Consider the following 13,899-nt stretch of genomic DNA (forward strand, 5'->3'; position numbering starts at 1 on the left):
AATTTATATGTGGACTCTACTTTGCTCTTTATGATTCCAAATTTTCTACAATGAGAATTTATTACTGTAATAATAGATTTAAAAAAAGCTTAAAGACATTAAAATATAAAATTAAATTTAAGAATGTTCCCTGGGATCAGTATGCAGGATGAATGGCTGGGTATGCAAGGAGTCAGAGATGTCAGACAGAAGGCCATGGGCCAATGGGTGTCCAGGAATAAAGAGGCATCTTTGGAGAGATCTAAACAGCATATCAAAGGAAACAGAAATGGGTTGCAGGGAGGTGCTGCCTACCATGGGGGTGAAGGTGAGTCAATGACTCCATTGCTTCCCTCCTGAGATGATGGTGTGACCCTGAAAAAGACAGATAGTACTGAGGAAGAGTTAATTTGGAAGTGGATGAGGGAGTATATTGATTCAGATAAAAATAAAAAGTATATGAAGCTAGAACCATAGAATGGCAGAGAAAGAAGATATCTTAGATTTGCCTAAAACAAGATTCTCATTTTATGATGAGTACACTGAGTCTGGAGCAAGCTAAGTGACTTGCAGGTTATACAACTATGGGCATAATTAGGAGTGAAAATTCAGCCTCCTCCCCACTATGCTCTTTTCAACCACATCACATCATCTCTCCAATTTGATCCATAGCTTTGTGTTCAAGAAAACTACTCTTGTGTTCCATGTATTCCATCTCTTCTCTCTAATGTAGAGTTAACAAGAATCAGTAATAGCTAATCTCTTACACAATTCATTGTATAATTACAAACACAATTATTACTGCCAGCATTGTCATAAAAATTGGTGACATGGACAGTATGTGTCATGCATTTGTACACAAATAAATATTAGTACAAGAAGATTCATTCCAGTGTCTCAGATAAGAATAATCATTTTTATGATGTGGCATGGAAAAATTAAGTACTTGAGAAAGTAATTTGTAGTGATCCTTTAATATGTTAGCAAAATTACTTAACTAGTTAGCTACCTCAATAGGAAGCTCTAAGTATCTATCTACATAGCTTGTGATATATTTTAAACATGTATTAAACATCTTGAACTTCACTGACATAGTGTCTAGTAATATGTGCTATGAGTAACTATTTTAATATGTTGGATAGTAAAACTAAATGTAACGGTTCCAACATTTCTCCTGGGAGTGATTTTGGCAGACATACGTTTTTCATCAGAGTTTCCAGCAGAAATCTTAGAAATTAAGGGAAAAAATAGATCCTATTATACCAAACAACCTTGCAAACCACAATAGAAAACAAATATTTAAAGCTGTTTTTTGTTTTGTTTTGTTTTGTTTTGGCAGCCTTGAAATAACAAATCTGAAACACTAGAAATGAAAGCGTATTTTGTAATGGAAAAGTCTAATACTGGCATGACACAATAAATGAGAATATTTAAATTAGAAACAAGAGATTAGGTAAAATCCTTTCTGAAATGAGTGTTCCCCCTACTCCTGAGGTTTTCCTTTAGCTGAGTGTGTGAATTTGACAGTCATTGTTTTATACACTTTCACTTACTGTAATGAGCTAAAGTTTTCATTCAAGTGTGGGTGACATGAAAGCTGGTGATGGACGTAGAATCATTCTTCTAGTTACCATAGCAACATCCTTGTCATCACCAAGCCAGGAGGTATGCTCAAGGTTTAAGGGACAATTCTTCAAGGAAAAGATTTTTGAAATCCTCAAAACTGTCTTTCAATTGGAATAGTGTCCTGGGGAGCAGAAATATGCAGCTATACATATCGTGAAATTTGATGAATTACTGAGGAAAAACTGTGGGATGAGAGAAGAATGCAGAGGTAATAGTAAGGGAAGCATAAGAAGAAAAATTGTTATTAGCTCCTTGTCTTTTACAATTCTCTGTTGGAGGCCGGACACAGTGGCTCATGTCTGTAATCCCAGCACTTTGGGAGGCCGAGGCAGGTGGATCACGAGGTCAGGAAATCGAGACCATCCTGGCTAACATGGTGAATCCCATCTCTACTGAAAATACAAGAAATTAGCCGGGAATGGTGGCGGGTACCTGTGGTCCCAGCTACGCGGGAGGCTGAGGCAGGAGAATGGCGTGAACTCAGGAGGTGGAGCTTGCAGTGAGCCCAGATCGCGCCACTGCACTCCAGCCTGGGCGACAGTGCGAGACTTTGTCTCAAAAGCAAAACACAACAAAACAAAAAATTCTCTTTTGGGAAGTACTTCATATGTTATAAAGAAGACTCACTTTCTACAAGGTTGGAGAAAATTACTTGGCTAAGTATGAAAGGTGCTTTGTTTGAAAGACAACTTCTCAAACATAATAAACAAAAGTTCCATGCCTTGTGCTAATGGAGATGCAAGCTTTTATAATTAAGTGGTAGCCATGAAGAACAATAATAATTTTATATGGTCTACGTTAGACTCGGACTTTTCCAACGAAGAGAGATAACATAAACAAATCATTGCAAATAGATTTTTACTACTGGTTGTAGAATGTGACCTTGTTTTACTACGGATAAGAATACATACATGCTTTCCTTTGGAAACTAGAGCTGAAGGCAGTACCATGAGCTGCCTTCCACAACCCAAGGAAAAACAAATCCTCAATTCCTTCCTCATTCACAGTTGATAAGAGTCTGCTCTGTTAGATTTCTAGTGGGGAATGTAAGAGAACCCCAATTGAGAGCTCACTATACTATGCCTACCTTCCCAGTGTCTTTAAGAACACTGCTTTCCATTTGTCTGTCAATGAACTTTTAGGTTGTTTCCATAGTTTGACTATTATGAATAGTGTGCTTCAGGGAATACCAGAATGCTAATATCTCTTTGAAACAATGGACTATTATTCAACTTTAAAAAAGAAGAAAATTCTGTAATATGTGACAACACGGATGAACCTTGAGGACATTACACTAAGTGAAATAAGCCAGTCACAGGCACATACTGTGTGATTCCATTTATATGAGGTATAGGCAAATTCATAGAATCAAAGAGTGAAATGATGGCTATTACCCAGGGCTGGGGTAAGGTGAACTGGGGAGTTGCTTGCTAATCAATGGGCATAAATTTTCAGTTATGCAAGGTGAAAGAGTAGAACTTATTCTACTTATTCTGCTGTGCAACATGGTACCTATGGTTAACGATACTGTATTGTACACTTCAAAACTTGTTAAGAGGGTAGTTCTCATGTTAAGTGTTCTTATCACAATAAAATAAAATTTTAAAAAATAACAGAGCTTTTTAAACCAGACCTGTCTGTCCTCATTTAACATGGTTGATTTTAAACATGGTTGATTTTAAACAAGGTAATGAACAGGTGAGAAAAACAGAGAAGACAAAATTTAGGAAAGACCTAAAATCAAAACTTTTAAAAGCTGAAGATAATTTTAAAAGTGTGGTTCGTTACAAAGGTAATTTATACATTTTATATAAAGCAATGTGAAGTTTTTGATTATTCCCATTCGAATAACAGGAATCTCTATACCATTATTTTATGTCCAAGTTTTGGGAATTAAATAGCAAAGGAAGCACAGATATAGATGTAGCTAGAAAAAATACTATCTTGACAGAACATGAGGAGAGCCTCGCAGCTTTCCATAAAACTTACTTTTCACATTCTAGTTTCTTAAAGTCCAAGAACTCAATTAGTGCAATTCCTACCAGTGCAAAGTCCCAGCATCAGTTCCTCAAGCTGGGAAGCTCATCTCATGGAGTAAATCAGACTTCCTGGCTGGCTTTAGTTTCCAGAGATGTCTGCCTTGTATTTAACCCAAAACTGCCTCTCAGCCTTTTCTGTTCAACAGACAGAGTTCTATGAGAAGCCTACTTCCACTTAAATGGTAACTTTATAGAATGTATTTGAAAGAAAAATCTATTCTATATCACTAGTAAACTTAAGCCAGATTAAAATATAAACAAATGTAACTCCTTTGTTTTAGTTAAAAGTAATCAAAAAAGGAGATCATAGGGTATTTTCCCTTGCTTTCTGATAAAAGTGCAGCACATCATTTTATCCATCTGGAGATCTTTTAGATTTCTAATAATTTCTAGAGTTAGAGATTCAAAAGCATTCTTCTGTAATCAATGTCTAAGGCCAGGGCTCTAGAATAAAGACTGGAAATTGTTAAGTCCACAAGCTGAATTCTGTCCACCAGTAAGATTTCTTTGACTCATGTAATGTTTTGAAAATAAACCACTTTCTTAAACTTTGGTGATCTCAATTTTTTAAAAATCCAGATTCCTGGTTCCTTGAGAGATTGGAAATATCAGACTCATGCTTCCCTGGCAAAAATAAGAGGATCTCAGGCCACGCGTGGTGGCTCACACCTATAATCCCAGCACTTTGAGAGGCCGAGGCGGGTGGATCACAAGGTCGAGATCGAGACCATCCTGGCCAACATGGTGAAACCCCATCTCTACTAAAAATCCAAAAAATTAGCTGAGCAAGGTGGTGCGTGCCTGTAGTCTCAGCTACTTGGGAGGCTGAGGCAGGAGAATCACTGGAACCCGGGAGGCAGAGGTTGCAGTGAGCCGAGATCGTGCCACTGCACTTCAGCCTGGCAACAGAGCAAGACTCTGTCTCAAAAAAAAAAAAAAAGAAAAGAAAAAAAGAGGATCTCTAGTTTGACACACTCTCCACCACTTCCTATTGCCCATTTTAGTAAGACTATACATCCCTGTCATTTATCATTGCATTTTCACTGTTGTTTTTCCCAAAACCTAACCTACTTTAGTTATTTATATTTCTTGCTAGCCTCTGTAAATATCTGAGTTTGAAATTCCTGTGCTAATCCATGGTTTCAACCATTTTAAAGTATGAAAACACAATATAATTATGCTTTTGATATCTGTTAATTGAAAAATGGGAAAAAATTATGTAACTTCAGCACTATTTTTAAATAAATTTATCTTTTATAAATCACAACTGTATCTACAAATATTTGTATATTTATATGTGAAGAGTAATATCTAGTTCATGGATGATACATAAAGCACACATGAAGCAGTGACCCTTTGCACTAAGTCTTACGTTTTCCCAGGGATCTGTGAGCCAAAGGTTGGGAATCACTGGTCTAGTAAAAGGAATTCTGGACTGGGAATTGGAAGACACAAACCTTAGTCCTATCCCCTCATTGAACAGGCTATGATTGGTGATACGAGGCAAGTCAAATAACCTTTTGTGACCTCAATTAACTTTGATGTCCTCATGAACAAAGTGAATAGACTAGATAATTGTTGAGAACATTTCCATCAATAAAACACAATGATATTGTGCCTTATGACTCCTTTTACCTACCATAAAAACCCAGATATCTACAAAACTCCCAAAAAGTATACTTTGATGGATTAAAGGAAAGAATTGCCATGGAAAACCTGAAAACACAATGAAAACTAACTCTACCATTTCCAGATTTAGACACAATACCATATTTTCTGTACCAAACCATGTTTGAAAAACTAGTAGTATATCTGCAAATAAATTCTCCCAAAGAGAAGTTCGTATTACAGATACATTTCACTTGAATTCAGATATTTGGGCTACATTATTAGAATGCAAGTTTATGGAAATGAGCACACAACTACTAAGAGTCAGAGTCAAAACCAGAACCCAGATCCAGTTGACTCCAAATCCTGTGTGTTCTATTACCACTGCCCAGGGTTTCGATGCTGAGAGAGCTTAGACTAATGCTAGGTACATAAATGTGGTCAATAAATATTGATAATCTGAGAATATTTATGATATAAGTCCAGTGATACAGCACACAATAGATCATTATTTCAGTATATACTGTAAAAAAAATTTCATATTATAACTGTAATATTAAAACACTGGACATCACTCCAACTCACAGTATCTTGCCTTAGAATTTCCTCTGTCGGAGAAGTCTGTAATTGTAGCAAATACAAGTTTCCTACCTAATGTACATTCTCACCTTCTATCTTCTAACAGAATCCTTACTTTGTTTATGACAAATATACACCCAGTTAAAATATGCACTCACCATATTATCTTGCAGTCAGAGGTTGCCATGAAACCCAGATCTAGCCAAGGATGCAAGTCTTCTGAGTGGGGCTTTCAAGAAAGCTATTGCTTTCCTAATAAAAAAGGACATATTTGGCTAGTATATGCCTTTTACCTTCATCCTTCCTCACTTCTTGCCCAAAGCATGGACACTTCTCCCAGGAGGAGAAGTGCCCAGCTCATGACCATGATGATAAAAACCACACCTAGGACAGTGAAGAAGGAAGTCAGAAAGGGCATGAATTCTGCCTGGACTTCTTGCTTAGAAAAATAAACCCCAGTTGTTATGCTAATATGGTAAAGTTTTCATTGCATACAACTGGGTATCCTAATGCATATAAAGGTATAGTAATTGATAATCAAATCAAATTATCAACAGTAAAATAAGATTTCGATAAATGTAAATTACAGTTATTAGGGTATTATCATGCCTCTGTCATGAATCACTGCATTTTTAGATACTTTGAGTTATTCATTCTCTAGCTTTACACTAAGCCTAAACAGATCTAGCCCTTGTTGACCTGGACTTTAAAGATACTATAGAAATACAGTGAAAATCAATGAGTAATAATGTGAGTAAATCAATGAGTAATAACAAAACATGTTTAGAAAAACAAATTTTTCCAAAGTAGTTTTTTGTGTCAAAAAATAACATTAAAGTCTTGTTTTCCTTTGTCTCCTGATTCAGAGCCTTCTGATCAATATACCCTAAAGCACTGGTTTGCTCCTAATAGGTCAGAGGTGTGCCAAGTTGCTGCTTCACCTCAGTCCACAGGTCAACTAGGTAGGACCTAGACTGGCCAGAGCCCCCAGGGCTGGTTGCCTTTGATCACAAGAGTCTCGTCCACTTACCTCAATCTATTATGCAAACATTCTCATTGTCTATGTGCACATGATGAGAAAAGGCTGGGGAAGCACTACCCTATATGACAGCTAGATGCTATCAAAATCATAATGGTGGTGGGAGAAAAATAGCCTATTTATAATACTAGATGGACCAAACATTAGCTAACACACATAACATCATTTTATTCTCAGCAAAATCAAGAATGGTCAATAGGGCAGTTATGTTTATATCAAGGTTCAAGAATGGATGATTTGCCCACTAACACTCACTGCTGAAAAACAGCAGAGCCCAGACTTTCAAATCAAGAATTCTAAATCAAAACACTACTTCTTTTGATATACCTCTCATATGATGACATTCCAAGTTTACACAGATCTTTAAAAATAGTGTTTTAATTTCGTTCTGTGAAGAAAATTCAAACAGTTTTCTTTGTTTTCTCTTGTGACTGCCATGCAAACACTAACGTATGTGGAAACTGATACTCTCCTTGAACTTAGCAGGACTGAGAAAGCATAACACTAATCAACATACTTGGCTGTACCAACTTTCTTTTTACAGTTTCCTACCCTCGAAAAGCAGAGAGCCAACCCTTGTTATTTTGTGTGAGTAGAAAAGTGAATTTTTGCCCATCACTCTAGAAACCTCCCCAAAAGTATCTATTAAAAAGTGAACAGAATAAAAGTAAAATAGTATGCTACCATTGAGTATGCTTAAATTTTGTTTTGTTTTGCTTAGTTTTGTCAGATATTTTTATTGCCTTTCCATACAAGGGAAGAATACAGAGAAACGAAAGAAACTGTCAAAAGTAAACTACATATTTAACAGATAAAAGAAAACATAAATTTCAATCTACAGGGCAATCACTGTCAAGAGATATTATTGAAATAAACAAAATTTAAGTTTCTTAGCCGTGTTTTAGAAAGCTGGGCAACCAACAGATTTCAAAGGCTAGAAGTAATACTTTAATTTCTTTATAACAACGCAGAAACAAAGAGGATACATTCATAAAAATAGGGAGGTATGGCAAGATCTATAAGTAGCTAATATAGACAGATTAAAAGGCATAGGCAATATCTAACGTATTAACCAGAATATTAATTCTCTGTTCAGAAAACAAGAACATAATGGGATGGTTGAGCGTGCATGGTATAAAATGATATATGTAAGCAAACATGAGTTACAGAATATAATACATGAAATGGTAACCAGAGGTGAGCTTGTGGCAGGTTTAGAATATCATGTTTAAAGACATGAACTACAGATCCCGAATACCTGGGCTCAATTCCAGGCTCTACTGTTTATCAGTTGGGTGACGTTAACACACTTAAATTTTTAGTATACAAAAATGGTTACTTTCTTGATCCTATGAACAGTTAAGATGGTAATGCAGGGTAGATAATCATACACCCAAAAGATGCAATCCTGAGCTCCCTAATACTTAATGTTGAAATCCTAAAAGATCAGAACCTTTAAAGCTAAAATCCTAAACATTGCAATCCTAAAGTATAATTCCGGAAAAAAAAGTTTTTAATCTTTAAAGATATTTACATTTTTAAAAGGTGATTTATTTGATAAACAACATGACAGAACACTCCAAAAGCCACTTTACACAATAAAACAGCCAACAATAATATCTATTTTTGCAAGCATAAACACTCAGGTATAATAATAACAGTCAGAAGGGTATAACAGTTAAGATGAGAGGAACTATATTTATAGAGAAATAGGGTCAAAAAGGAAAAATGTATAAATATATATATATCTCTAATTGGTAATAGCATGCACCCAGCTTTATATAACTGCAATCATCTGAATTACCATGATGAACAACCTATGTCTTTTGACAAGATCGATCAAAAACCATGATGGCTCAGACAGGAAAAAAAAACAACAACAACAACAAGTCACCACCCACAAGAGCCAAGGTTTCGAGAAAATTTGTCTTTCACAAGTGCAAATGTATGAAAACGACACCTCCTCATTTATTGAGGAAGTTTCGATGTTTTTATATACATGCACAATGCTTACACACAAAGTCAATGTTGTGATAATGTAGTTCTGTGGAGTCAAATGTGAAAAAAAAAAAAAACAAACATTAAATGAGTTAGAACTCTTTGAAAGTCTCTACACATTTTATATCTCCAATTTATACTGGATGTTGGTAACATGGCTCAGGCTGAAGAAGCCTCAGGATTCTGGGGATCAAAGATATAAGTTCTGCAGTCTGAAGTCCAGCAAGCCTGGAGTTCTGATGTCTAAGGCAGCAAAAGAAAAAATATGTCCTAGCTCTCAGAGAGAGACCAATTTGCTTTCTGTATTATTATAGTTCTATCCCGGCCCCAGCTGTTTGGATGGTGCCCACCAACACTGAGGGGCAGCTCTTCACCTAATCCACTCAGGCTCACACACTAATTTCCTCTGCAAACACCTTCACAGACACACCCAAAATAATGTCTTACCAGATGTCTAAGTATTCTTTAATACAGTCAAGTTGACAAGTAAAATTAAGTCCACAAGTCCAACCCGTGTCAACTTGGCAACCATGCACATCTTCTTAAACCCTACTTAATTTCCAAATAAAGACAATAACAAGATAATAGTTCCACCAAACATGATTCAACTATCCTGTGTTTGTGATTTTCAGGATTTTAGATGTTAGGAACTTAGGCTTTAGGGATTTTGATCTTTCAGATATCAACACTTCAAACTGGTGTTCAGAAATGTGTCTTTTAGGATTATCCAAATCTGTAAAACTAAAGCACTGTATAAAAAGTAGAACTGTCATTTGATTGTTAATCGATTCCTCATTTTCAATAATTCATTTTAACCAAATTTTCATCAACCACAAAATGTGCATGAGGCAAAAAATAAATTTAGACACTCAGTAACAAGAAAACCAAAACTATACATCAGAATAACATGAGTGCAAACCTTATGCCAACTTGCCAACAGCAAACTGTAGGCAAGTTCACTGTAAAAGCCAGGTTAACCTAGTTCCACCACACACAAAGCACATTTGGAAGGCAATTCAGTTCTTTCAATATGTACTGGAATATCCTTTCCTATTCTACAAGACCGAGTCAGAGTCACCACTGCCCCAACACTATGCTATTAGTTTTTATCCTGAGATGTAAATCAATAATCATTTCAGCAGCTAACTGAAAACATAAACCCTTCTTTTAGTACATTTTGATTTCTTGACATACTTAGCAAGAGATATGTCTATACTGGCCAAGAAATAAAGTCCTATTGGTCTTCACAAAGGCTGAAACAATGTGTGTGTTGTGTTCCAGTGGTAAGTTTGAATATGTCAAATTTAAGTAACATCTTCTTTACCCTGTTCAAAGTGTATATCCAAAGTTAATCTAAGCAGCAATGTGTACTTAGTATTATGTCTCTAAAATTTAAAAATATGCTAAAATTTCCACAAGCTCTTATTTTTTAATCTTTAATCTGAGTTTACAAATTTTCCTAATATTAGTATGAATGCACAGAAGTATTTTAAAAGCAAGAACATGCATATCCTAAGCAACCATAAATAGAGAAACTAATTAAAAAATGAAGTGCTGGGCCAATGAACACCTTGAGTGAATATCAAATGAATACTCTTACAGCATGATTTCAGTTCCAAAAGTACCATAGCAACATATAAATGTTAGAAAAAGCAATCCAAATAACCTTGGTTAAAACATGTCATCTCGTTAACCTGTTTCCGAAATTATGCTTCTTAGGAATAATTTTAATTAAATTCTCCTAGTATTCAAATTTACTTTGAATCCCAGCATGCTTCCAAGCACTGTATAAATCATATTAAAACTTTCTAAGTTGAAATTTATTTATGGCCAAACACATGCAATCACATATAGTGTTATGCTTAATGAAACAGCATTAAGTTTTTCTTAAATGGATTTTAAGTTGGCAAACAGGTTTTATACTAAGCAAGAAAACATTTCGTTTCTGTGGAAACTTCATTCAATTTCCATCTTGACCGGGTTTCATTTTCTATAACCAATCATAAGAAAGGTCAGCAGTGGGCACAAAGCAAAGTTCACATGCACGGGAGACTAATGCTCACAGCCGCACATCCGGCTCCCGAGAAGTCTGGACACTCCTCCCAGAGAGGCCCAACAGAGGACAAGATGAAAAGATGGAGGATATACAAGCTGCCTCCACTGCAACTTCCTGAATGAAGAAGTCTTCATACACCTAAACACACCCACACATGCACACACACACATACAAGCAAATGAATCGAAATTTGGTACATTTTTAAAGTACTCACATTTCATATAGAACTTTTAATAACTTCTTACTTTCAGACAGACACAGGCTCAATCCATACTCATGGAAATTAGCTTTACACAAAATATAAATAATAATATTGAATTTGATACAAAATAACACGAGTGCCTTCATGAGTTATATTGTAGTTATTATTGGAAGTGAAGGTAGTTAGATTTTATGATGTTTAATCATATTTCCCTAAAATTAGCAGAACCTACTTTACTGGGATGTTTAGGTATTATTCTAGATAATACTAATTAATTCAAATTCAAAATAAAATAAGAAAAGTTAAAATATAAGGCTGGGCATGGTGGTTCACAGTCGTAATCTCAGCACTTTGAAAGGCCAAGGAGAGAGGATCGCTTGAGCCCAGGAGTTTGAGACAAGCCTGGGCAACATAGTGAGACCCCATCTCTATTTAATTTTAAAAACACACACACACGTAATATATGTGTGTATATATATGTGTGTGTATATAAGTATATATATATACTTGGACTTACATATATTATATATACACACAAATATATATACTGGACTTATATGTATACATATACACAGGTATATATAAATTGGAAATTGGAATATATATATAATACATACATATAAAAACACTACTGAAAATGGCCATTTCCAATCCTATAATATTGTGTAACATCTCAAATAAACAGTTTTAAAGTTTGAAATGACAATCTCACAGAGAATATATCAATAAAACTCTTTGAATAGGATGTACTACATTTTATTTTCTTTACAGATTATATGCTCTGTATTTTGCTATTTTAACAAGGTCTTGGCTCTAAGGAATATTAATTCTGAAAAGCAATTAGAAGGGAGGCCATATCACTACCATGCCATTGCGGAAAAATACTGCAGTGGAAACCTCTAACCCTATAGGCCAGGGGTCCCCAACCCCGGGCTGCAGACAGGTACCCGTCCGTGGCCTGTTAGGAATCGGGCACAGCAGGAGGTGTGCAGTGGGCAAGCCAGTATTACTGTCTGAGCTCTGCCTTCTGTCAGATCAGTAGCAGCATTCGATTCTCACAGGAGTATGAACCCTACTGTGAACTGCACATGTGAGGGATCTAGGTTGCATGCTCCTTATGAGACTCCAACTAATGCCCGATGATGTGAGGTGGAATAGTTTCATCGTGAAACCACGCACCTCCATCCCTGTCCCGATGGCTGCCCTTGGTGCCAAAAATGTTGGGGACTGTTGCTATAGGCTGGCTAGCATTCATCAGGCCTCATGAAATTCCAAACAACTCCAGTGAAGACAGTTACCTCCTCTTCCCAAAACAGTATTTATTTTGAAACCTGTTTTGTGTATTAGTGATGTTTATGTCCCATATCTTTGTTAGACACTCACCTGTAATTTTTTGCAGCAAAGGTGACAATTCAGATTCCTCACAGAAGACCTGAGCCAATGCTTTCTTGACTTTTTCTTCTGCTTCACCCAGGTCTTTGTCTACTGTGAGCTCTCCAGTGACAGAATAAATATATATGAGAAGGATCAGCAGTTCCTCAGGGCTGTAGTCCTCATTGGTTCTCTGGGTTACAGGCTTAATCATGGGCAACAGCTGATTTAACACAACGGACATTGCTGACTCCCCAATACTCTAAAATAAAAAATGACATGAAAATATGTCAATCTTGTACAAAGATATAATTTATGGACTACATTAGTCTAATGATAGCTTTCAAACAAGTCTGTATGTGATATTTACTGGCTGCATTGCTTTTTATTTGTGTTTCTTGTCCTGAAGAGAATACTACAAGAAGTTTGGCATTAGAGTTTTTGTTTTGAAAGTCCTAATTTATAAAATGCCTTGTCAAGTTGTAGATTCCATTATATCATCTTAATATTGCTTAAACAAATAGGAGTCCATTAATTTTAAAGAAAAAAAATGTAAGTACTTCAGATACTTGAAATTTTTTTAAAGAGATGTGGTATATTTGTAAGATAATATTACTTAACAAAAAAAAAAAAAAAAAAAAAAATGGCAACATCTATATATCCAAATGAATGCTGACACTGCTTCAAAGGAATCACCTCGGATTTTCCAGCATATTCTTTATAATAGTCTCTATATCAGCAAACATTAGCCAGAATACTTTTAAAACAACAAAAGTCACTTTCTGCTAAATCTGATGAATAAAATATGGAATCAAACAGGGTAATGCCACTTAGGGTTCAAAATTTCTTTGAGTGAGTCAGTAGATAACTCGCATTAAATTTTAAAAAATGCCTTTAGCTCTTCCCCAACTTCTTGAGCGATATTTAGGAGAGGATTTCAAAATTCTTTGAATGTGATAATAGCACTGTATTACTGGAGAAACTGTAATATGTACAGAAACTGTACATATTTCTATCATAAATTCTGAGATTTCAGTGAATACAGAAGTCTTCATCTTAAATAATATGATTTAATTCCTCTTAAAATATAAAATAATCCTATAAGATAAAACTCTACACTTTGTATTTACATTCAAATCAGGGGCCAAATTAACACAACTTGCAACTTACATTAACCATTCATTGAGCACCTACTATGTTGTAGGCACTAGTCTAGGAATACAGCAGTGCATAGAACAAATTCCCTGCTTTCATAGAGTTTACATTGTAGTTAGAGAAAACAATTAAAAAGCAAAAGAAGTAAAGCATAAATGGCAGCCCACCCTTATCTATGGTTTTGCTTTCCATTGTTTCACTTACCTGTGGTCCAAAAATATTACATACAATAAGATGTTTTGAGAGA

At 35.5% G+C, this 13,899-nt stretch overlaps 1 protein-coding gene across 1 annotated transcript in view; it reads right to left on the minus strand.

Moving 5' to 3' along the window:
* Positions 1–12,758, minus strand: part of SCFD2 (sec1 family domain containing 2) — a 270,684-nt gene extending 257,926 nt beyond the window's left edge. Inside the window, exon 1 of the mRNA XM_017889333.1 lies at positions 12,510–12,758. Within this exon, the coding sequence (XP_017744822.1) occupies positions 12,510–12,741 (232 nt within the window). The 5' untranslated portion in view covers positions 12,742–12,758. The remainder of the gene's footprint in view (positions 1–12,509) is intronic.
* Between the last annotated feature and the right edge of the window lie 1,141 nt (positions 12,759–13,899).

Source organism: Rhinopithecus bieti, unplaced genomic scaffold, assembly GCF_001698545.2.
Source record: "Rhinopithecus bieti isolate Rb0 unplaced genomic scaffold, ASM169854v2 scaffold_19114, whole genome shotgun sequence".
In the NCBI taxonomy this organism is placed as follows: domain Eukaryota; kingdom Metazoa; phylum Chordata; class Mammalia; order Primates; family Cercopithecidae; genus Rhinopithecus; species Rhinopithecus bieti.